The sequence below is a fragment of the Dermacentor albipictus genome, chromosome 1 (genome assembly GCF_038994185.2).
Source record: "Dermacentor albipictus isolate Rhodes 1998 colony chromosome 1, USDA_Dalb.pri_finalv2, whole genome shotgun sequence".
NCBI classification, from domain to species: domain Eukaryota; kingdom Metazoa; phylum Arthropoda; class Arachnida; order Ixodida; family Ixodidae; genus Dermacentor; species Dermacentor albipictus.
This window is the reverse complement of record NC_091821.1, coordinates 503,357,111-503,379,845: the sequence shown is the minus strand read 5'-3', so window position 1 is coordinate 503,379,845 and position 22,735 is coordinate 503,357,111. Positions and strand designations below refer to the sequence as shown.

Genomic DNA, 22,735 nt, shown 5'->3' with positions numbered 1-22,735 from the left:
CTTGCGTCACGCCTGTTGAAAGATGATAAATTTTTATGTGGCACTCTCCGATCAAACCGAAAGGGGCTTCCAAAAGAAGTTACACAAGCTAGAGTAAAATAAGGGCAAGTCGTTGGTCTTGAATCCCACAATGGCGTAAAGGTGCTGAAGTGGTTGGATAAACGGCCCGTTCTCATGATGACAATGGTTGCTGAGCATGACGCCAGCCTTGTTGATACCGGGGAAAAAAATGAGAAAGGGTGAGCCGATCATGAAACCAGCGCACAGTCCTCGACTACAATGTGGCGAAAAAGGGCGTACACTACAGTGACTACTACAGTGTACTACAGTGTACTTGTACTACAGTGTATTATCCACTCCTGCTATAGCCCCAGCAGAAGCTGCAGTATGTGTAAAAAAAAAAATGACGTCCTACTACTCCTGCCTACGGAAAGGGCTCAAGTGGTATAGGAAAGCTGCGGTGGAGTTCATCGATGGAACTGCAGTTATGAATGCATGGGCTGTCCGTTCAATGGTGGATGGTAAAATGTCGCCAATCATTGAATTCCGCGAGGAGTTGGCACGCGCACTCTTCACCACAGCTCAGATTGAGACCGAAAGGACACGTGGAACAAAGCGCGCCCATACGCTGGAAAAGGCCGATGGACCTGCACGGTCTATCTGAAGGAGATGTACTGGATGCTACGCATCATTGAGAGCTCGCAGAATTCCAGAGCAGGCAAGGGTAATGGCGAAGAAAGTTGTTACATTTTGCACAAATTGTGCAAGAAGGCCATTTATGTTTTTGCCGTTTTCAATCTTCTGCATGAGTAGAACTCCTGAACATAGACTGATTTAGACATCCTGAGCAGGTGGCACATAAGACGTTTAGTTGCAAATGCACTAAGATAATAAGATTTGAACTGTTTTTTTTTTTCCGAAAATTATTCTGGAAGTACTTAATAAAATGTCGAGTTTGAGGTCTTGTTTTTGAGTCTTGGTGCTTAGTGAATGCTGAAACGCAGGGTCACGTGGCGTTGCCCCACAAAGGGGAGCTGGTCGGTGGGTAGTAAACGTAGCTGGCAACGGCTTCAAAACGCAAACTCTTTATTGTGGAGACTTGTGCATGCCCAGGAAAAGAACGAAGAATCGAGGGTGCGAGAGCAACAAGTGCCTCTGGCACTTGTTCAGACCAGGACGACCGAAATTCTTGGCCGCGCTCTAGTTACATAAAGCAGAAATTTTGTAGACAGAAAGGGCGCCATTTTTCATGGACATCCTTGAGAATACGCTTCAGTCACGTTCACTAGGGATGAAGCGAGCACAGTCGCTGTAATAAATGACTCGATAAATTCTCCAGATGCCGTATGCTACAAGGATCCATTATCCATTTTGTTTTTATGATCCATTTGGTCCTTTACGTCAGGTCACTATTTTTTGATGACGTAGCCGTGCTGGTCAAAGGTCCGTGGGAAGCGACCTGACTATTGGCTCATTGGCGACCGGACCTCACTATCCGAACCTTGCACCTTGCAGCCCATATTGAACCACAGCGCACAACAAATGGTGAAGGCTATCGTCAACGCGGGTATCTGCTGCTTTTCATTTCTGTGATTGGTCGACTGCTGCTTTCATCTGATGATTCCGTCAGGCTTACGTCACGCGAAATGGAGCGGAAAATGGACAATGGATTCTTATAAAATACGGCCCCAGGGGAAGCAACTTCCTGGAAATGCACGGGCCAAGTGAACCACGTGATGATTTTCTGTGCTAGCATACATGATTGAAGTAGCCCGCACAAGCTGCGACCGAAAATGCCAGTAGAGCCATCTTTCAGCAGGCACAAAAAACAGCCTCAGAAGTGTGCCTCACCGCTGTGTCACGCCACACCCGCGGAAAGCATCGGGTGACCCACCGGTGGGCCACGACGCACTGAGATCAAAACTATGATAAGGGGCTACGGAGTGAACGTGTTAAAGCCACAGTGCTTGAACAAGTTAGCGATTATGCTTCGCGACACTGCGTTCCACGAACCGGCAATAAAATGCATGGCGTCAAGCACAGTGACCTTTTTTTCCGACTCGCTGTGCTCCACAGCTGCCAGCCGACGCTGCACTAACGGCTTCCGGTACCCTTGCTTGATGGACTTAATGATGCCGGCATCCAGCGGCTGCACCCAATTTGTTATCCAGCTGCTGCAAAAAATTGCTCGAGAGTAAAGACGTCATCCACGCCTTTTTGTTGAAGTTGTAACTGCACAGCAGCATGTTCAAGTTCTTAACCCTTTGAAGGTCAATGACATAAATATACGGCACCGCAAACAAGTCCGAAAATGGTTGATGCCATATATTTATGTTGCCGTCTGTACGTTTAAAAAGCATGCCAATTTCCTGACTTTTTCTTTCCTGTCATGTGCTGCCACTATGTGGGAATATAGGGAATTTTTTTCATGCGCCTCCCTCTCTCGGTTTTTGTTGCATCGTTTGTTTTAGCGCTAGTTCGCTCCCGCGCGTCTATATGCTAGCGCTCACGCATTGGCACGCGCGTGGGCTGGCGGCGGTTTGGATTTTGTTCCGCCGGCGGTTTCGGCTTCTTGCACTTGCAAAACTGATGGCTATCTGGTTACTAATCGCTTAAAGGGCGACCGCTTCTTTCTCGTTTGTTTAGTGCTCACAGGGGTGCGCATAGGAAGGATGCCCCCGTGCATGCACATCCGTTTCTTTTCTTTTTTGAGACTCAAACTAATCGCCTCTGGTTGGTGATAAGATGAATATTAGCAGAAGTTTGGCACATGTTTTGCATTTTTGACTGGCACGCAACCACACAGTTTTCTTGAGTGCGCGCACCTACGCAGTTCGATTACGCTATGGATGTACATATTAGTGTAAGAGCAGGAACATTTGAGTCTCGCGAAGTATTCTCGTGTACACATTTTCAAAGCCTTGAACTATGTGTGTAACAATGCATCAAATTTTTAGTTCTTATAAGTTTAGTTTCTTTTTACTGTTGTTATCCATGAATGAAGAGTACATATAAAGCAACACAAAATATTTTTTTCTCACTTTACAGTCATCCTACAAAAATTGCGGTAATTTTTTTTCGAAGTAAGTCCCTGGGGAGAATTGGAATCTGCAATAAAAAAAATCGACCTTGGGCGGTCGCATATGGCGAAAAAAATCTACCCTCAAAGGGTTAAAGCAGCATGGCTTTGCAAACTTTCCAGCAATGAGCACAGACAGCCTCTCGGAACCGTCCTCGTTAGCACAGAATAGTGCCGTCACACGCTCTTTATTACGCTTTCCACCATGACAGCTGTTACCCTTAAACGCAAGAGTTTGCTCAGGCTGCATATGGTAAAAAATACCACTCTCATCGGCGTTGAAAACGTCGCAGAGCTTGTATGCAGCAATCATCTACGGCAGCAACTCCATCCACTCGTTCACCGTCGAAACGTCCATGGAAGTTCTTTCTCCCCAGGAGTGGCTGTACACAATCTTGTTTCGCTTTTTAAAGCGATCCAGCCACCCGTTTGATGCCTGAAAGTTGTCGATGCCCAGATGCCATGCCACAAGGTCCGCCTTTCCTTTTAGAATGGCATCGTCAACGTTGATCGCAGAGCTCCGTGCTTTATGCAGCCACTTGACAAGTACTTTTTCTAACTTCTCATGCTGTCCTTCTTTTGTCGCTTTCTGCTTGAGCCCAAACTTGTTGGCATTCTGCAATATCACTGCTTTGTTTGGCAGGATCGTCTTAAGCAAAGATTCAGGTATATTAAGGTCCCGGGCAATGCTGGCTTTCTTGGCTCCATGCCATTTTTCCGCTTCCTCGATAATATTCAGCTTATCGCCGAGTGACAGAACTGTCCACTTTCGGGACTTCATGCATTGCGTTCCTCCACACAACTCAAAACCTCCGCTGAACGCTGGTCGCTAGGATTACAATGAAGAACGCGTGCGATAAACCTAGGCCTCTCCACGCTACTTTGTCGGCGATCTGCTGCTGGGAAGCTGGAAGGAGGGAAACGCTTGCCCAACACGACGAGAGGCAATGCCACCGAGAAGAGAGGGAGAAAGTGATTGTGGAGAAGAAAAGGCGCTATTTCAGCACAGCGAGCATCGCGGGCGGCTAGTGGTGGGGGAAAGAAAAACGAATGATGAGACGAGGCATGGAAGAAAGCTGCACCGGAGCGAACCGGTCGAGCGTTGTCAAGTGCTCCACATGCGGAGAGACGGAGCGAGGAAAGAGACCCACAGCACTTTTCTTTTGTCCGCCGTTCCGTCCCACACTTCGCGAGGGTCGTCGTATAATGAGGGTCAGGTGTAAAATTGCGTCAGATAACCGGGGTTTTTAATGCATTGCTTCTATTGGGACTTCGCCGGGACTGCGCTAATTCATCATAAAACCCGGGTCGTCGCAAAACTGCGGGACGCATAACCGGGGTTCCACTGTATATGTCATGAGCTAAGAATGATGTGTTTCTGGCATTACTTGTAAGAAGTGAAAATACATACAGAGGACTGCTGCAGATGAAGGGAGAGAAAAAAGATGCATGGCATTTAAAAAATTTGTTACAGCTTCAAAAATAGTGAGTACTGAAGACGAGAATGCACAGTGTTGTGTATGTCCTTTGTTTCATCCTGTTTGATTTGATGCCGTTCAAATTTCAACATGGTCAAACAAGCCCAAATTATAATGTCAGGCAGTTTTTCTAGTGAACTTTAGGGGCCACTTGGAGGTTGGGTTGTTTGCTTTTACTGCTGATGTTGGATATTTTTGTTTTACCTGCCTGTATTTGGATTTTCTGTGGCTTTGTGATGGTATGATGACGACACGCTTCTTAACATAGCTGCTGTACAGCCTAGTAAGGGCTACCATTACCGACATGCTTTGTGACTAGAGTGGCAAAGTGAAACTCATCTTAAAACTAGACTGTCGTTAAGGAAGACATTCTTTCTTTCTGAAGCATGCTGTAGGACATACCTTTAGAAGTTCCCACAAGCTTGTTGCCTTTGCAGGTGCCGCTAAACAACATGTTTGGCTACTCGACAGAGCTGCGTTCCATGACACAGGGCAAGGGCGAGTTCACCATGGAGTACTCGCGCTACTCCCCAGCGAGGCCCGAGGTACAACAGCAGCTGGTTGAAGAGTATCGAGCCGATCAGGAAGCTGCTACAGCTGCTGCTGCCGGGGGTGGGAAAAAGAGGCGCTGAATGTATTTTCTTTATTAGGTTATGTAGAAACCAAACTTTTCATCACACAATGCCCAGTGCTCATCTTGCAAGGACAGTGTTGTACTGTGTGCTCAACAGAAACGTGGCCTGGCCGATTCTGATGGATCGTTATCGTACTGTGCCTACCCATAGATTGCGAGTCAGTCTGTGTGTAACTGTCTAGCATTGATGCCCTGGCAATCGAGAACTGCAGAGGTTGTCAGTTCTCAACCTTCAGAACCTTACAACCTGTGTTAACTGCATGAGCACAGCCTGCATTCAACTCTGATTGCTCGCACAGAGGCCAGAGACATTATGACGAAAGTTATTTCACACCTCAAAGCCATTAAGTATGTGCACTTCTACATTGTTGTTTACAGTTGTGCACTTTAGCGTGCTGCTTATGTGCTTTCAGTGCCAAGTTCATGTCTGATGGGGGAAGTGTCCATCATGTTTTAGGCAGTGCGCACAGCACAGAACCGTTAACAACAATTGACAGTTTTGAGGGAATGCGTTGCTTTTGGGTCCAGTGGACTCCATAGAATGCATGCTTACAATACGAGAGGACTTCTTGGGGAGTCTCTATTGTGCTGGACAGATACCACATGTTGCTGACTATTGACTTGTGCTTTAGCATTGTTAGCATTATAGGAAAAGATTGCATGCTGACATTCTCAGGTTAGTCAGTCCATCTTTTGAAGCCATCAGGCATTGTATTGTATTGTACTTTAGGCTTTGTATGTACAGATCATGTTGATTTCTGCAGCATCAAGTTTAGTAACTTGTGGTCTATTTGAGATTGCTTCAAATGAATTGAGGAATCGATGTTACTGTTTATGTTCCTCCCTATGCTTGTTTCGTCTCGATCGTATACACCATTCAGTAACTTTTTGGCTCGATTATTTGCTGTTAATTTTTCACAAATGACTGAATGAAGTAGTAAGCATGATTGCTTCCTTCTAGAAGTCAGCGCTGTTAAATAAAAAAGAAAATGAGTTGTTTTACTTTAGGCATTTCCGTTTGGAATCAAACTTACATATGCCCATGTATTAAAGAAGTGTTAATGAACTCACCACATTATCATCACTACGTCATTGCAAGATTATCATACAGCAAGTCAGTCAATAAACCTCACACCTCAAGCACTTCGATTGAGTGGGTGTTAATGGATGTTGAGCTCAGGGCTCTAAATACAGACTGAGCATGCACACAGCCGGGCAAGGCTGCTGTCCGCCTCCTTAAGCAAAGCCAAATTGGTTTATCCAACAAGAGATGAAGTGTCCTGAGGTCGGGCGTGAATAGCCATAATTTGAAATGCTCTTCACTTGTAAAACAAAGGACTGGTGACCACCTTGACATTTCATTTCAGCCAGAGATGGCAGTGCATTTTAAATCTTTAAGTGCTTGAGGGTGTAATGGAGAATGACTCCAATTTGCTATAAATATGTGCAGTGTTGATGCAGAAATGAGAAGGCTACATAAATACGCAGGACAAGAGCTGGTAGGCCTGGTTATAAGCATGAATTAGAAATTTGTAGACCAAAGGCAATATGAATACAATTTGTTAAATGACATCCATGTGTGGGAACTGCCCACATGAAAGGAAAGAAAGTGCAATACTTGCAAGGATTCTGTAAGTATCCACTAAGTGGACTGTTTCAGCACACACTGATTAGGTAGAGCTCTAAGCTGGTAGAGCAAGTGGCAATCGTCACCGTGGGCTCTCGTGCTCTATTCATTCAGCGTCTACTGGAATGGACAGTCCACTTAGTCAACACTTACAGACTAGCCCCCTAGGGCTGTGGAAGCACGCAGTATATTAAGCTTAAGTCTGGAGTTCTACCTCCTGCTTATGTGGCACGTCCTCCTGTTTACCTGTTCCTTTCAACTGAGAGCTGAGCACAGCCTAGGTTAGGTCAGAAAAAGCAACCAGCGTCCATAAAATTCAAACTATTACTATTTGCCCTATAAAAGGGGACAGTGAAGCCTAAAATGACACTTGACTTGGGCCATATTTTTCGCAATATGCCCGAAAATATTGGGATTTCCCATCAATTTTACCCTTCCTACATCACATAGTGAACAACCTGAAAACTTAACACTGTTGCGCAGAGCGATGAAAGATCAGGATTTGAGCAAGAAAACAACACACAACACCTGAGCGCAAACTATGAACTGGTTTATTTTTCTACAAGTGAAGCGTACGTAAAGCCTACACGCATGCATAGGAGTCCTCTTCCCGGTCTACCTACACCCTCTATTGTCAGCGATTATGCTAATTTCTTTATTGCTGAGTGAAATAGACGGCGGGCTGACACATGAGCCCTGTGGGTCCATCTTGAGGTTGTATGCTTCCACGACTTCTCTTTTCCTTTGGTTCCTACTTTTCAGCAAAATCATTGTCTTGTGATAATCACCAGTTGATAGTTTGTGCTCAGGTCTCGTGTGTTGTTTTCTCGCTCAAGTCCTGTCCCTTCGTCACTCCGCACAACAGTGTTAAGTATGTCGAGCCAACTAGCCCACTGCACAATTTTCCTGAACTTGAAAACAATTGTAAACTAAAGTCCGCGAGAAACGAAGTGTTCTGTCATGACATACAGATTTATGCATGATCACTTTGCTATATAAAGATACAATTTTAGGCAATGTTAACGAAGAGCTTCACTTTTGGAGTTCACTTAAATAATGTCTGCGATGCATTGTGACAGTAGGAGGTCCTGGAGATGCTACTGTGGAGATATGTCAACATTGAGCCTATTCCTGTTTAATCTATGGATAGATGCCTTCACGAAGAGTTGGAGAAACTGCACATTATAATGTTTTATATCACATGTAATAATTATGCTGTGATAAAGTGTACACGCTGAGCTTTAATGTTTTAGAAAAGCTCAAGAAAAGGATCCAGAATAGATATGATGGATAGGCAATCTTTTATTTGGCTCTCTTCATAGTGAAGTCTAGACGCATCACCTCAGCCACACTTAGTAAAATCTGTGGGCTCATACTGCCTATGCCTTTACTGCACAAGTTGCCTTGGTGCTCCCAGTCTTGACAGGTAACACTTAAGCACCCTCTCATGCACATGTTTGTTCCAAAGCTACAGTTGCTAACTAAAGTAACTCCCACATGCAATTCTGTACTTCTAGACCTAACTGAAAAACGCATGCAGTACTACGAGTTTGGCATGGAGTCCACATGACATGTGCACAACTTCAAATTTCGTATAGGCAACAGATAACTGGTAACCTGTTAGAATAACAAAATGGATGCCAAGGAAAATTCACCCAAAGCCTTAGGCAGGAAAATGAGGTGTTGTGATGAGATAAATAGCAATCACATTTGATCGACTGACTAAAAGCTGGCAGGGGTATTGCATTTGACAAGATTGAAATGAGCTGCAGCATGGCATGGTAGCTGTGGCAGCCTTTACAATGCCGTGCTCTCTGAATTACACTTATGTGCATCCATATAGCGACCAACTGTTTTTATTCAAAAAAGCCAGGTTTGTGGTTCAGCACACATCATACGCTGGAAAACTCACTGATGAGTCAACTCCCTCAGATCATCCCATGAGTCTGAGTGAGCCCAGCTGAGCAGTATTTTGGCGAGTTTGAGCCCGAGTGAGCACGGCTGAGTAGTATATTCTTATGAGTTCAAGTAAGCAGCTAAGTATAATTTTGGCGAGTCTAAATAGCGAGTTCCGATTATTTTGCCAACATATATGGTCCGTGTACTTTCGAAATTCAGGTACGACACTTGCGCATAGGTTGGAAATTAAGCTTCTCGCCAAGTGACTACTGCAGAAATGATCATAGAGCTAGAGAAGAACGATACGCCTTAATGATGCAGCGTGCCGGGCGGGATCCATGTGTGCAGCGTGCCAGTGGATGGGTGCGTGTTTGGGAAATTAGGGGGTTTTGATCCATCCACATATAATTTCCATAATACCTTTCTCCATAGTGTATTATTGCGATAGCAATTTTTGGACACCCTAAGCGAATTATCGCCATCGCCCTGATGTTTGGTTTAAAGTCTAAGTGTGACAAAAATTATAGTGCCCCGTTGCATCCCACATGCTGGGGTTAATTGCGAATGAAAGGGTACGAGGGTGAGCCGAGAAGGATGGCAGCTTTATGCGCACTGTCCACGTCCCGTGATCAAGCGCGCGCTAGGGTAGGAAAGCTCGCGATGTCTCTTGCCCGGCCGTGCCCGTGCATGTGGCGGTCCGCGCGCCGCAGAGTGCATACACGGCCCGCGCGTGCCACATTTTTAAAAAGTAATTTGCGGCCGGTGTAAAGGCGGCAAGCCGACGTGGCTGCTGGTTTCACGAGTGTTGGAAGTAGCGTTATCTAAGTTTCGGACGAAACTTGAAGAACAGTGACTTAAAACAGTGACTTCCTTAGAGGGGCCAAAATTTTGGGGCGCATGAGCGGCACGTATAGTAGAATGCAGTGTTCCATTGTAAAAAAAATTTTGGATGTAGCAAAGTAGAGTGCTGAGTGTTACGTCTTTGTTACATCAAGGTTCAACAAAAATTAAGCGCTGGAAATCAGCGCTAGACGCATATGCAACTCCTTACTCCACACTGAAAACATTTGAGAAAACATTTTTTAAAAATACTCTGTACATTTGTATAAATCCCTAACTGCAGATATTCCTCTGGTTTAGCCTCATTATGTGCTGTCTACTTAACTTACTGACGCAGCACACGTATCATTGCGAAATTTGCTTTTAGAAAAGCATTGAGTTATTGAATTTTGCGAACAGAAAAAAAATTGCAACTTCCAATATAGCGCGCTTCCTAGGCTATTAAATAGCTACAATGTTCAAGGAAAGTAATGTTTCCATGAGTGGTTTACTCATGCAGTAAGATGTACTGCTCCTACACCTTGTAATAAAAAGCATATGCATCGACACATAGCAGCTGATATTCTTGCTTATTTTCTCATCACATAGGTAGATGGGGCACATGAACCTATATGCTCACACAAATCAACGTGACCAACTGCTGCGGAGACATGGCAACGAATTCTTTGTTTACCTTGTACACCACAAGTGCGGGGTTTACGCATTCATTTTACTTCATGAAACCCTATTTATACTACAGGCTTTACGGCAATGCTTGCATGCAGTGCGGTGAAGCGCTCGACAAAACTGCACATATTATATGGTCTGTTTGATATTAACTCGAGATGCTAACGTTTGTGCAGGCAGACAAACCTGCACAAACGTTTTCATTCACGCAGCGCACCAAAAGAGCGTGGTATATGCATTGATCTGGTTTCATGATATCGTACTTTTGTCACTAGCTTTACGGCAGTGCTTGTGTATAGTGCTGCGAAGCACGACGGAACTGCACATTATTATACGGTGTGCTCGAAATCCACTCGAGATGCAAACGTTTGTGCAGGCAGGAAACGAATGATTTAATTCACGTAGCACAACACGAGAGCGCGCTCTATGCAGTCCTTTGATTTAATAAAACTCTATTTCTGCCACAGGCTTCACAGCAATGCTTGTGCAGAGGGCTGTGAAGCTCGACGCAGCTGTAACAACATCCCACGGTACACCCGATTTTTACCGAGTTTGTTTTAAAGGGCCCCTCACAGGCTACATAACAAATTTTGGTTATACGCTGAAAGTTGTTACGTGCCCTCTAAGAAGTGTTCTACCGCAAGAATTTTTCAAATTGGTTCATTAACAGCAGAGAGAGAATGATTGAAGTGCCGCGAACACATGACTTCAGGAGGCGAGCGTCGCCGCCTATATAAACACTCTCTCGACTTTCCCCGTTTTGCCTGCGTAAGCGAATTTCCTTCACTGCGTTCTCCCATACCGGAGCCGAGGGGTCGCGCGGCGGGTATACCCTGCCGTCTTCTTTTCTTCACCGTCACCGGCGCACTTCCGGTGACGGTGTCGCGCGAGCTGTTGCGCCTGTCTCGTTTCCTGTAGCGGACGATAATGCGCGCTCTAGAGAACATGTGATTAGCGGTATAAGTCAGTGCCCCAGCACTGAGGCAAGGATGAAAGAGCATGATCGCAATGCTGGAACACAGTAGACAATGACGTATAGTTTCGTTCTCTGCGCGCATGCAAACGTTGGAAAAAGGAGACGAAATGGAAATTCATCTCTCTTGCTACAGTGCGAAGTAAAAGAAAAGCACCCAGACATTTGGGTTGTATTTTTCATTATTCCTCCAAGCTTTAATTACACTGAAGCAACAGATTCAACAAATAACTGATGCTGCCTTGAATCTAAGTCACGTGTCGCGCTGAATGACATCACAGCACAGCCTGTGCTCCTCCTATGCAGCAGCAAAGTTACAGGCATTCATCTGCTTGCTGCTGCCATAACATTATGACACTTCAACTCAGAGGTACGATTTTTGTTGTGTGAGGTTATAGATAGCCAGTAGACTACTTGTCTGATGTTAAATGCTATGACCCACTGGCAGTCCACGATGCACTCAACGAAAACGTTTTTATGCTGTGTGCGGCGTGACTCACAAGAATTCTCGCTCTTGTGTTGCCATCTGAGGTTTGAAATTGCAACTAATATATCTTTTTATTGCATTGGACAAGGGGTGGCATGTTTGTTTCGGAGAGTGGAGTGGCGGCGCATTTCTCAGTTGGGTTTCTTGCAAACTTTTTGCCGCAGTTTTTGAAATACGTGCTGTTGGAATAAGTACCTGCATTTTTCTTGCTACTCCCAAACTTTTCAGCATGTCTAATAGATAGATCCTCATGCCCCTTATGGATGCAAAAAGAAAGCACAATGCAGAGGAAACAAATAAACTTAGTTTTGGGCCAGAAGAATGCACCAGCAACTTCGCGATCACCAGCGGATGAGTCAAGTGCTTCATTGTCACATGTTCAGCAGTGGACAGACAGTGAAATCAGTGACAAAGATAGTGTTTACGAACCATCACAGACCTCAGCCAGCTTGTCGAATGGAGAGTCAGACCTGACTGATGATTCTGAGGTGAATGATTCAGGATACGATGCTCTCATTTCTCTCAGCCCATCTCTAGAGAAATGGACACCGGAAACAACCACTTCGCCTAGTGTGACACCGCACTCTAGGCCGCCTACTATCATTCAGTTGCCATCTAGCCGTTATGCCCCATCTTTATGTTCACTGTTTATTACGAATGACATTTGGCAAATGATGGTCAATGAAGCAAACAGGTTCACACAACAAGTGTTGAAGTCAACTACACCTAAATCTAAATCACGGTTGCAAAATTGGATGGAAACCAATGCCAAAGAAATTAAAGCATTTATTCGAATACTGATTTGTATTGGTCTCCTCTGTCTTCCTACTCCCAAATCTAAATCAAAGTTGAAAAATTGGGTGGAAACCAATCTCCAACAAACGAAAGCCTTTGTTGGAATACCAATTTGTATTAATCTCGTCCATCTTCCTATCCGAGTCACTACTGGGCAAAAAGTAACCTGTATGGTGTTGAACTCATTTGTCAAAATGAGCTGTGACCGCCTTTTCCCTACTTTTGAGGTTCCGTCATTTTGCGGACAATTAACTGGTTGCAGAGTTGCAGGATCATGTCTTTAAGATCCATCCTCTGGTAGAGAAACAGAACCAAAATTTTTGCCACTGTGCTTGAGCCGGGAAAGGAGGTTGTGATAGATGAAACAATAGTGCCATGGCATGGCAGAGTTTCGTTCTTACAGAGTCAGGCTGTTCAAGGCATGTACCAAAGACGGTTACAGGCTAAAGGTTGATGTATATGCCGGAAAGTGTGACTGAACAGTGGGCATCGGACACGCCAAAGATGTATGCTTGAAACTCCTGCAAAATTACAAGGAAGTTGTGTGCCTGCTGTACATAGACAACTTCTACATGAGCTTGCCGCTCACTCTTCTCCTTCTAAAGGAAGACACTTTCATTTGTGGCACAGTTCGCTCAGTGAGGAAAGGGCTGCCAAAAGATCTCACTGAAGTAAAGGTTGCAAATGGCAGTGTTACTGGACTTCAGTCCAAAAATGGAGTGAAGGCACTGAAGTGGATGGACAAGAGGCCTGTTCTGATACTCACATCTGTCACCAAATGTGAAGCAACTTTGGTGGACAGTGGGAAGAAAACAAGGGACAGTGCACCAACCATGAAACATCAGGCTTGTCTCGATTACAATGCAGCAAAAAAAAGGGCGTCGACTATAGTGACCAAATGACGTTATACGACAACTTCCTTAGAAAAGGACTCAAGTGGTACAGAAAGGTAGCTGTTGAGTTGCTTGTTGGAAGTGCCATCATAAATGCGTGGAACATTCATGGCATGCTTGAAGGAAACGCTACGCCAATTATAAAATTTCAAGATGAACTGGCTCATTCACTGTTCGGCCCTCGTCAAGACAACATCGAAGAAACTCGTGGGAGGAGTGTCCACATGCTAAGAAAAACTGGCACATCGGCACACGACACTCAGTGGCACTGCACTGGCTGCTATGCGGCCAACAGTACCAGCAGTAGCCCAAACACTACGGTGAGAGTGAGAAAAGTGACCACTTTCTGTGGATAACACCCCGGCAAGCCATCCATCTGTTTGTTGTGCTTTAATAGTAAGCACAAGTAACCTGAGAAGCAAGCTAGCTTCAACTGTAAAAGGAGTAGGATGAAAACTTCAAAACATTGCTAATGTTTATAGTAAATTTTAGCCTTTCTCTAACTAATAAATATTTCTAACACAGGAACTGACTTCTTGCCTTTTCTAATGGCAAGCACTTTGTAGTTCAACATAGGTTTCTAGCATCTTGAATCCATTGAGGGGCTACAGAATGTATTAAAGAAAGATAAAAATGCATAATGTTGTGCTGAATGTGATCAAGACACATGTACAAGAAACTATAGTTATTAGTTCGATGAGGACAGTAATGTGCTTTAGCAAGTTAGAAATTTGTTACGAACTTGCCCACATTCAAATCTTAACAGATTTAACAATGTTTCCACTACGTGGAGAACCTTGATCTACAGTGCTTTTATCATCCTGAAGAAGGTTGGTGTTCCTATAATAACACGTGTATTTAAGAAGCTCAATCTCTCAGAATTTCATGTTGTTTTACTTGACATAAGCTTACGAGGCTTACAGATTACATGCTCATATCTCAACGTAAACACTCACTTCCTTTTCAATGATTTTCATTTCTGTAAAAGCACAGTAAATTTCATCAGACGAGAAGTGCAAATGCGTTTTTTATTCTTTCATACTTGGTGCTTGCTATTATACAACTTACTTATATTACAACTTGCTTGTTTAGAAAACTCATAAAAAACACTATATATACCCCCCACCTTTCTTTTTCTTTTACTTTCCATTGACTCTGACTTTGATTATGTTAATAAACTTCAGAAGAGCTTGCTCTCAGGCTAGTTTGTACACACTACTAAGAATGAAAAAATGGAGAAAAAAAGGGACAAGAAAGAAAGGCCTACAGAATGTTGATTTGCGCGCGGCAATTTATATCAAGGACGGGTGCTGGACCAGAGAAGCTAGGAAGCCGCCACAACAAACTAGGGGAGCTAGGTGAATGGCTTCGATGTTCACACAGAAACATAAATATAGGAATGTTAGAGAATGCTGTGTCGTTCAACAACCCCGTGAATGTTGAAAAGTGCGACAGTGATTAGCTGAAAAGAGTTTCAGAGAGCTCCAGGGAGTGGGGAGGTGGATACGGTAAGGGGGCTAGGGTGGTGACACGCATTAAGGGTATCAAGAATAAAGTTAAGTGAAAAATTATGGAACATAGGGGGATTGTCTTATCACTGCTCGATCACTCAACACCAGATGGCCGTGGCCAGTTGCCTTAGCTGAGATCACCTACCCTGTCATAGCATGTGCTGTGCTTGCTGCTCTGCAGTCTTTAGAATAGCCAGGTGTCAGGGAAGCATGCCCATAATGCCTGCAATTGAGTAATAGGCGACTTGGAAAATAGTGCCTTCTCTCTTCCATACACAGCCATAGCTGAACCACTCACTAGCAAATCTGGTAAAAAAATAACGCTGACCTCCACTGTTACTTGGGCTGCAACAAGTGTGGGCTGCAAACAAGAAGACACAAGACAGAGCGCTGTCATGTTTTTAGCACAGTTCGCTTTCCTAAGTAATGTACCAACGAGGTCATAATATACATTATATAAGTACATCAATTTGTAAACAAAATGTTATTTTTAATATAATCATTTTTAAAAACAGCACAAGGATGATAGCATAATTTTAAGCGTAATGGATGCATGCCTTAGCAATGAAAAACTTTTGTCAGAAGTTAAGCAAAGTTGTTTTTGCAACGTAAAAATGTGCATCCTCATTGCTAAAGCATTCCTGTCCGGGGAGTGCTAGGAGTTTGTCTTGGTGTGATGTAAAACCCTCCACACATTTATATAGTGCGAGAGAGAGAGGTGATGGGGGAGTGGTAGTGGCCAGTGGAGAATCCTTCCCTGAAATAAATTTCTGGCTACGTCACTGAATGTCTGCAATGCCTTGTAATAGCAATAGGTCTTGGATGGAAACACTATAGATGATACCAGTGAACCTATTGAGCCTATTCCTGTTTAGTGGAGTGATGGATGTTTTCCCAAAGAATTATAGAAACTGTACAATGGAATATTTTGTACCACCTGTAATAACCATGCTGTAAGAAATCAGAAAGGCTGAGCTTAAATGTTGTAGGAAACCTCTTAAAAGGCTCCAGGATAGGTAAATATGACTAACTCCCGTATTCTCCACTCAACACTCCACCTGGATTCAAATGCACAGCAGCTCCGCTCCATGACAGAGGTGGTTGCTTAGCTTTAATTAAACTTCATGTCAATTACTGTGAAACATCGACCCTTTTCATGCTTACAAACATAGTTCCCAGAAGACTTCCGGTTAAATAGTCCGGAGAAACGTAAGTTACAATAGCCTAAAAATTTATAAGACCTTACATCTGGCACCAGTTTTTTGCAGTGTAGGAGTGTTTGACAATTTAATTGCAGTGTTAAATGCAACAAAAAACGCGTGTACATGAGCTCGACATACGGCGCACGCTTTTTATATCTGGAAACATCAAGAATATGTGCCTACATTATACTATGCGGCAAAACTTGACTTTCGAAAATGACTGATTGGAAGTTCTGTGGGGTCATGCATGCACTGCTGCCACACCACAGATGAAAAAGGTCTATTTTCTGCCACATGCAAATGACACAAAAATTTCTCAATAAAATGAGTGTGATCTAAGTGGTACACACTCTCTGCAAGGTGATTAAATGTTTGCAATAAAAGAAGCACTACTCATGTGCTGGTCAGCATCTGCAGCAATATGTTCACCAAAATATTTTTGTTTGTCTCAATATATTCGATATTGTTGCAAATTTAAGAGGTTTTGCAGCTAACATGTAGCTGTTTACTTGTGTCTCGAGAACATACAGCTTTATGTGAGAGGAGCGCTATGTTGCATGATATAAAGGAACATATTTAGACTGCTTGTATTATTTTTGCGTGAAAAACAATTGTGAAGGTTTTAATTGCAAAGTAATACAGTAGGTGTTGGCAACGCAAACAAGCCATGCAAAGTGTATGCATTCGAAATGAACTATCCAGATGAGGACCCCCCACCCCACTGATATATGTCGATGCTATAATATCAAACGCTGTGACATTTAACACATATGGTGACTAAAAAAAAGGATAACTAAAGCAAGAGCAGCATTAATAAAACAACAATATCAACTGCAAAATTTATATAATTTTTCTCAAAACTTTCATCTCCGCATAAACTGTGGCCTCACACACTGTGGGCACCTTTGCCAACAACCTTCACATTTCACTAGTACTAATTCCAGCTTCCCTCTAGCTTCTAGCTCAACTGCAATGTTTTGAACGTCAGGGCATGTGCAAGTGAAAATTAGTTTATGATGGCTATGTGGGATCTGTTTCTCTGTCTGAATAATAGGGAGAGGAGGGCAATATAATTGCCTTGAGAACTATTAAGCAGAAGAAGTACGGTGGATCAGGAGCAGTGGCCGGGATAAAACATTTCAGGAGTTCAATGTTAAGGATACAGGAGTAATATGATTAACGTTGCAAGAATAATATGAGGCCATTATAACACTAAGGGAAACAGACTGGCCCATCACAATGAATTAATATTGTAACTGATCTAGAACACCTTGCACGGCTGCTGTAATTCGGAAAAAAAAAATGTAGCATTGTCTTAAAAAGACAGCTTTTTGTTTGTTTACTCTGCTATGCCACTCTACACATTATTACTATTACTTTTTTTCCTTTTGGAACAGAAAGTCACCATATGCCTGGAGGTTTTAGATCACCTTCTTGGTGTGCTCCCAATATATGAACAGTTCGAAAACATTAACATTGTTGCTTGGTTGATTGCCCAAGTACACCGGCATGTAACGACTGACTAAGGAAGCAGGCATGTGAATATGCACACCCTGTATCCAATCAACCCCTATATTAATAAATTTTGTACAATTAGACCTCCATATATTGAAATTTAATGTAAAACCGTTTTACCTTGCAGAACTTATTTGGTGTGCATATAGAAATCTTCCAATTTATTGAATTCTGTTTATCTGCAATTTCAATTTACTGAAATCATAAATTCTTCTAAAATTTAAATGAGGATATGTGTTGCATTTGAACTGTAAATTGTATGAACGTACAAGCGCTTTTCGGGAGTAAAGCTTCACGATTTCCTTCCCAAGTTTATTCGACTTAAGGACAAAATTCTGCAGCTAAGTTATAAAACGACCACAGGTGACAAGCAGCTGAATGCGAGGTATCTGGTACAGACCGACGGGGGAAAACTTACAAATCACAACATCACACACAGGCGAACTAAGCAGGGAACAAAAACAATACAGCACTGCTTTCATACGTCCCGAATGATCAGAGTTTCGTCAGAGTTGGTGCAAGCACGGATCCGTAGATAAAACGGGCTCCCACCGTGCATTGCCCAATACTTCGAGAGCTGACGCCTACACGACCACCGCGGGAGGTTATAGCACTTGTTTCTGCTCTGGTCACAGAACATCTATACAAACTGTGTGTTGAATGATATCGCGGTGACGACCTTCCACAACTCCAGAACATCACAAAAGACCGTTTGCACATGTACTAACCACGGCAGCGAAGACCACTTAAATCGAAAATACAACGCAGAATCACCTCTAAAAGGTTTCACCATAGAGAAAAGTTACACCCTGTTTCACAGTCGCGCACAAGAAATCAAAGAAATGTCCAAAGCAACGTTACTAGATTGTTTTCAGTCGTCAAACTCCGCCCCTGCACCTGGCCCCTTTCTGTCGCGCCCGCGGGGCGGCGCGCGCGACACTGTCGGCCCGAAGGCGGGCGGTGCGAGCAACGTTTGTGCGGGCGGACAGAGACGCTGATGCGTGCAGCAGCGTGGCACGTTTTGCTCGTGTTTCTTATTTATGTGCCAGGAAAATGCTGCTTGTCTTGTGAGCAAACATGCCTGCAATGAAACAATGAAACCAGGAAAACCACGAGAAATAAGGTGATAGCTAGGGAGGGTGCAGCGCCCTTAATTCCTAACTATCACTTTGTCTGTTTTTACTCCTGTTTTTTTGTTTGTGTTAATAAAACCTTGCAAGCATTCTACGACGAAATAGTGTACCAGACCACCGCCTTTCAACTTCGTGCGCATTTCCTGAGGGCTATAAACTTGTTAAACTAATCATTTCAGGTCATCAAGATGTTTTGGAACTGCTAAACTTGACAGAACAGTACGCAGTTCAAAAGAACCTGAAGATTTTTGCATCATAAGAAACGACAGAGCCGCTGCGAGTAACTCTGATGTCAAGTTTAAACATTGTCGATAATCTGCTGCGTCAAGGTGCGCTCTATGTTTTGACAGCCAAGTTAAATTAAGATCCATTGGAGGTACACTAGTTCACATTTGTTGTGACTGCATTCACATTACACTCTTTGCTAGGAAATTCACCCACTCATGTTTTTTCAGCGACACTTTGGACTAGTGCAGTCCTTCGGTGGAGGTGAGTCCCATCCAACTATAAACAACTTCACGCAGATATTCCGCCTTCTAAGCCTGTATATACACCTGTTAAAAGCTTGTATACACTTGGCGCTACGTGGAAGGTGTGCCAGGCTCTGTGCTCGTCGGCGTCAACGACACATTCAAACAGACCAGAGAAGCCTGCAAGTCAAAACATAGTCTTCGCAATGCCATTGAGGCGACGTTGATAAGTTGCGTGGAGCCAAGCAGCTCACCAGAACGTGCTTGCAATGAGCACACTTATGCTCGAGGAAACATAGAGGACAATGCTGGTTATTATCTGTGTAGATATGTCATTCATAAAATCAGAAAGGGCGCACCATGTGATCTGTGCATAGCGGACATAAGCTCTGAAATCCCAGCAGTTGGCTGCGACAGTTACTTAATTGAGTACAGAAGTCTCAAGCAAGGTTCCTTAAAGCACCCGACGCCGATGATGCTGGGCTTTATGAAGACAACTGACAGAAGTGTGTCAGCTTCCCTGGATGAGGCAGGCCTTCACGGAGAGATATTTTGGAAGGTTTTAGATGATCTAGAGGGGTGCTGCCTCCCTCTTCTTGGTTATGCAGAGCATATGTACGCGTTCACGTGCGAAGTACTGAATTTCTTCATTGTTATGCGGATCGATTTTTACTCCAGGGATACAAGCTGTCAACTAGAAAGCAGTAGCTGTAGCAACCAAGAAAGCGCATCTTTTGTGAATATCGATGCAGCATGCTTAGATTCATCAATCCGGCGTTGTACCGGTCGCGTATTTGGAAAATCCAGAAGGGACAACGCATGGCAACCGCAGCGCCACGCTATTGGCTGCCGCCTGCGGGGACGCGCCGTGGCGTCATGCCTAACAACGTACTCTCATCACCAGCGGTTTCGCGTAGCTTGTTGCGTGTCGTGGCCAACGCCGTGGCCAACGTTTTGTCGTGGCTGGCACAAGGTAAATATACCTGGTAGCGAAGCTTCCATAGGAGCCCATACGTTCAAAACATGGCGGTCCATCGCCGGTTCGCGCATTTACATTCGCTCTCCTGTGCAGCCGGTCGACTGCAGCGCCGCCCCCGCGGCACCAACGGGAACTATATATCTAGGTAACTTTTCGCCCTAGGGGAGCGTAGGTCCCTAGGTGTCGTGTAAAAAACGCACCTAGCTCCTGAAACGCCCTAGTCCCCATGCTCGCGCGCGGGGGGGGGGGGGGGAGGGGCATAGAAATATGCCAACTCGCCGGAGTAGCAGGGTAGGCGGATATTGTGCGTGCACGCAAGCAGCACGACCACGAACGAAGCGATACAAGGTGGAACAGCGCGTTTTACGGCAATTGAAGTTGTGTGTGTGTGCGTCGCGCGTTTGTGGTGTGCAAAGAGCACGACGACGATCGTCTTCTAACTGCGCCAGAGCAAACCGATTGTTGGATTCTACATAGGTATTGAACGGGCGTTAAACCTAGAGAAACACGGGATTGCGACGCAACTAGCCGCGATGTATAGCTCTGTACGTACGTAAGTTAACAGCACCGACTTTTAAATCGGAGTGAATAAGGGGCACGCCACGAGTGATTTGTATGTGGAGGTTAACTTATACGTGCATTAGTTGGCGGCGGTATAGAAAAAAACAAGGGGGACGGAGGGCGGCGAGGATTGCTGAGACAGGTGCTCGAAAGCGTTTCCACGCATGTTTTGTCGGCGTACTCGATGAACTAAATGCCGCTTTGAAGAAATTGTGACGAAATGTTGGCATGTGCGTAGTGGCACAGTTTGAAATGTGTCGCAGAGTAAATCCGAAAAGAACCGAAGCGTACCATGTGTAAAAAATGCAAGCTTATGTTATGCAGCATTGACCGATGTCGAGATATTGTTCTGATGAATGTAGCATCCATCGCCTTTGTACGCATGTGCTGGCTTCGGCGCACTATCATCGAGGTCAAGGTTGATAAGATTGTACCCGCAACGAGCGCGTCGCCCTGGTTTCGGTTTCGGTTCTCGCTGCTCTTCGTGATAATAAACAGTTTGTAAATTGTGCTTTTTGTTGGCGATTCTCTGAAAAAGGAATGAAAACGAAAACTGGCAAGAAAAATAAGCATCACGTAGAATATTTTAAACGAAAAACTGTTTCAACATTCTTTAATGTTAAGCGCCACCTATTTCCGGTAGTCAAATTGTGCCATGGCGGCTTCCTGTCAATTGTACCATGGGAGCTTCAATGGTGCATCTCAGCTTTTTTGGTTATTCCCAGCTGTTCCTTATATTTCCGCGTAATAACTCTTTCTTGTACCCAATACAATACCGAATAGGGATCGTATGAAGCTCAGAGGCTGCCCCTGTCATTCACATAGACAGGTAAGGTAGCTGTTCGCGACCACTTTCAACTCGTCTGGGACGTACAGGCGCCCAAATCTTTAACTGGTGTGCGGGAGCGGCGACTTTTCCGGGCGTCAGCGCCTTATGACGCGGCGAGGCTGGAAACAGACTAGTAGACGATGGGCCCAGCTGAGCGCGCTTTGTCCGCATGCGCTTAGCTTCAGACTGTTTCCAGCCTCGCCCCGTCAAACGGCGCTGACGCACGGAAAAGTCGCCGCTCCCGCACACCAGTTAAAGATTTGGGCGCCTGTACATAATTTTTTTGTGTAATTTATGTATGCTTAGGCATCATTTTTCACGCCGCCTGAAGTTCTCGCTGAAAGTACGCTTTAAATGCACTGCACGCCTTAAATTGACACCCATCTGTAACGTGTTTGAGCCGTTATTTATAGCCCATATCTTGCGGACTACGATTTTAACCTCATGCGCACTACCGCCCGTTTGTTCTGTTGCGCTCGCGATATCAATGTTTTTAGATACAGAAGGCTGCTTCCGCATGAAAGAAGCGACTCGCCGTGTTAGATTGTACACATGGAAAGCGAACGCTGTGACACGTTCTTTAAATTGGCCTACTGTTGCAAGCGGTGGCATCATTGCCGTCGTCGAAGTGTATATACAGGCACACTATGATAGAGACATACGCATTTACAGTGCCAAATGAACAATTTGGTGTTTCGTCCCGTGGCGCTCTCCTGCTCGGCCTGATAGGCAGGTGTCACGCAGTGCGTTGCACTGAAAGCGCATGAGCATACCGCGAAATCTACGCGAGCGTTTTTATAGACAAATGCTCGAAGATTTCTATCACCAGCTGCCACTTGAAAGTGCGTTTAGCTAGCAAGCCAGCAGTAGTGTCTGCGCTTTCAAGCGTACACTTGATCATACGAAGATAATGAGACAAAGTGTAAATACATGAATGACAGATTCAATATTTCTTGACACTCGTAAATCTTCAAACCTGCCAGTTGTTCGTTAGTGCGTGAAAAAGTGGAATTTTGTGATGTTTAAAAGCAGACATTGGTTCATCCAAACGTGGCTTTGCCTAGGCCGTTGCATTGTATGAATGAATTATCAAATGCATGGGCATTGGAGCAATGAGGTGATGTAGCTGAAAAATGCACCTTTGTTCTCTTTTCACATTGCCTC

General features: G+C 44.3%; 1 protein-coding gene and 1 long non-coding RNA gene across 5 annotated transcripts in view; one reads left to right on the top strand and one right to left on the bottom strand.

Annotated features, from left to right (window-relative positions):
- The window catches only part of mEFG1 (mitochondrial translation elongation factor G 1), a 197,332-nt gene extending 190,998 nt beyond the window's left edge, over positions 1-6,334 (top strand). Inside the window, exon 19 of the mRNA XM_070532582.1 lies at positions 4,995-6,334. Within this exon, the coding sequence (XP_070388683.1) occupies positions 4,995-5,189 (195 nt within the window). The 3' untranslated portion in view covers positions 5,190-6,334. The remainder of the gene's footprint in view (positions 1-4,994) is intronic.
- The window catches only part of LOC135915765 (uncharacterized), a 43,681-nt gene extending 24,734 nt beyond the window's left edge, over positions 1-18,947 (bottom strand). The window contains exons 1-4 of one of the 4 annotated variants that reach the window (XR_011511584.1): positions 18,328-18,947; positions 15,211-15,243; positions 15,028-15,105; positions 4,960-5,160 (exon numbers count right to left, since the gene is read on the bottom strand). This is a non-coding gene — a long non-coding RNA (uncharacterized lncRNA). The remainder of the gene's footprint in view (positions 1-4,959; positions 5,161-15,027; positions 15,106-15,210; positions 15,244-18,327) is intronic. The other 3 variants (XR_011511585.1, XR_011511587.1, XR_011511586.1) reach the window with 3 other exon arrangements.
- Between the last annotated feature and the right edge of the window lie 3,788 nt (positions 18,948-22,735).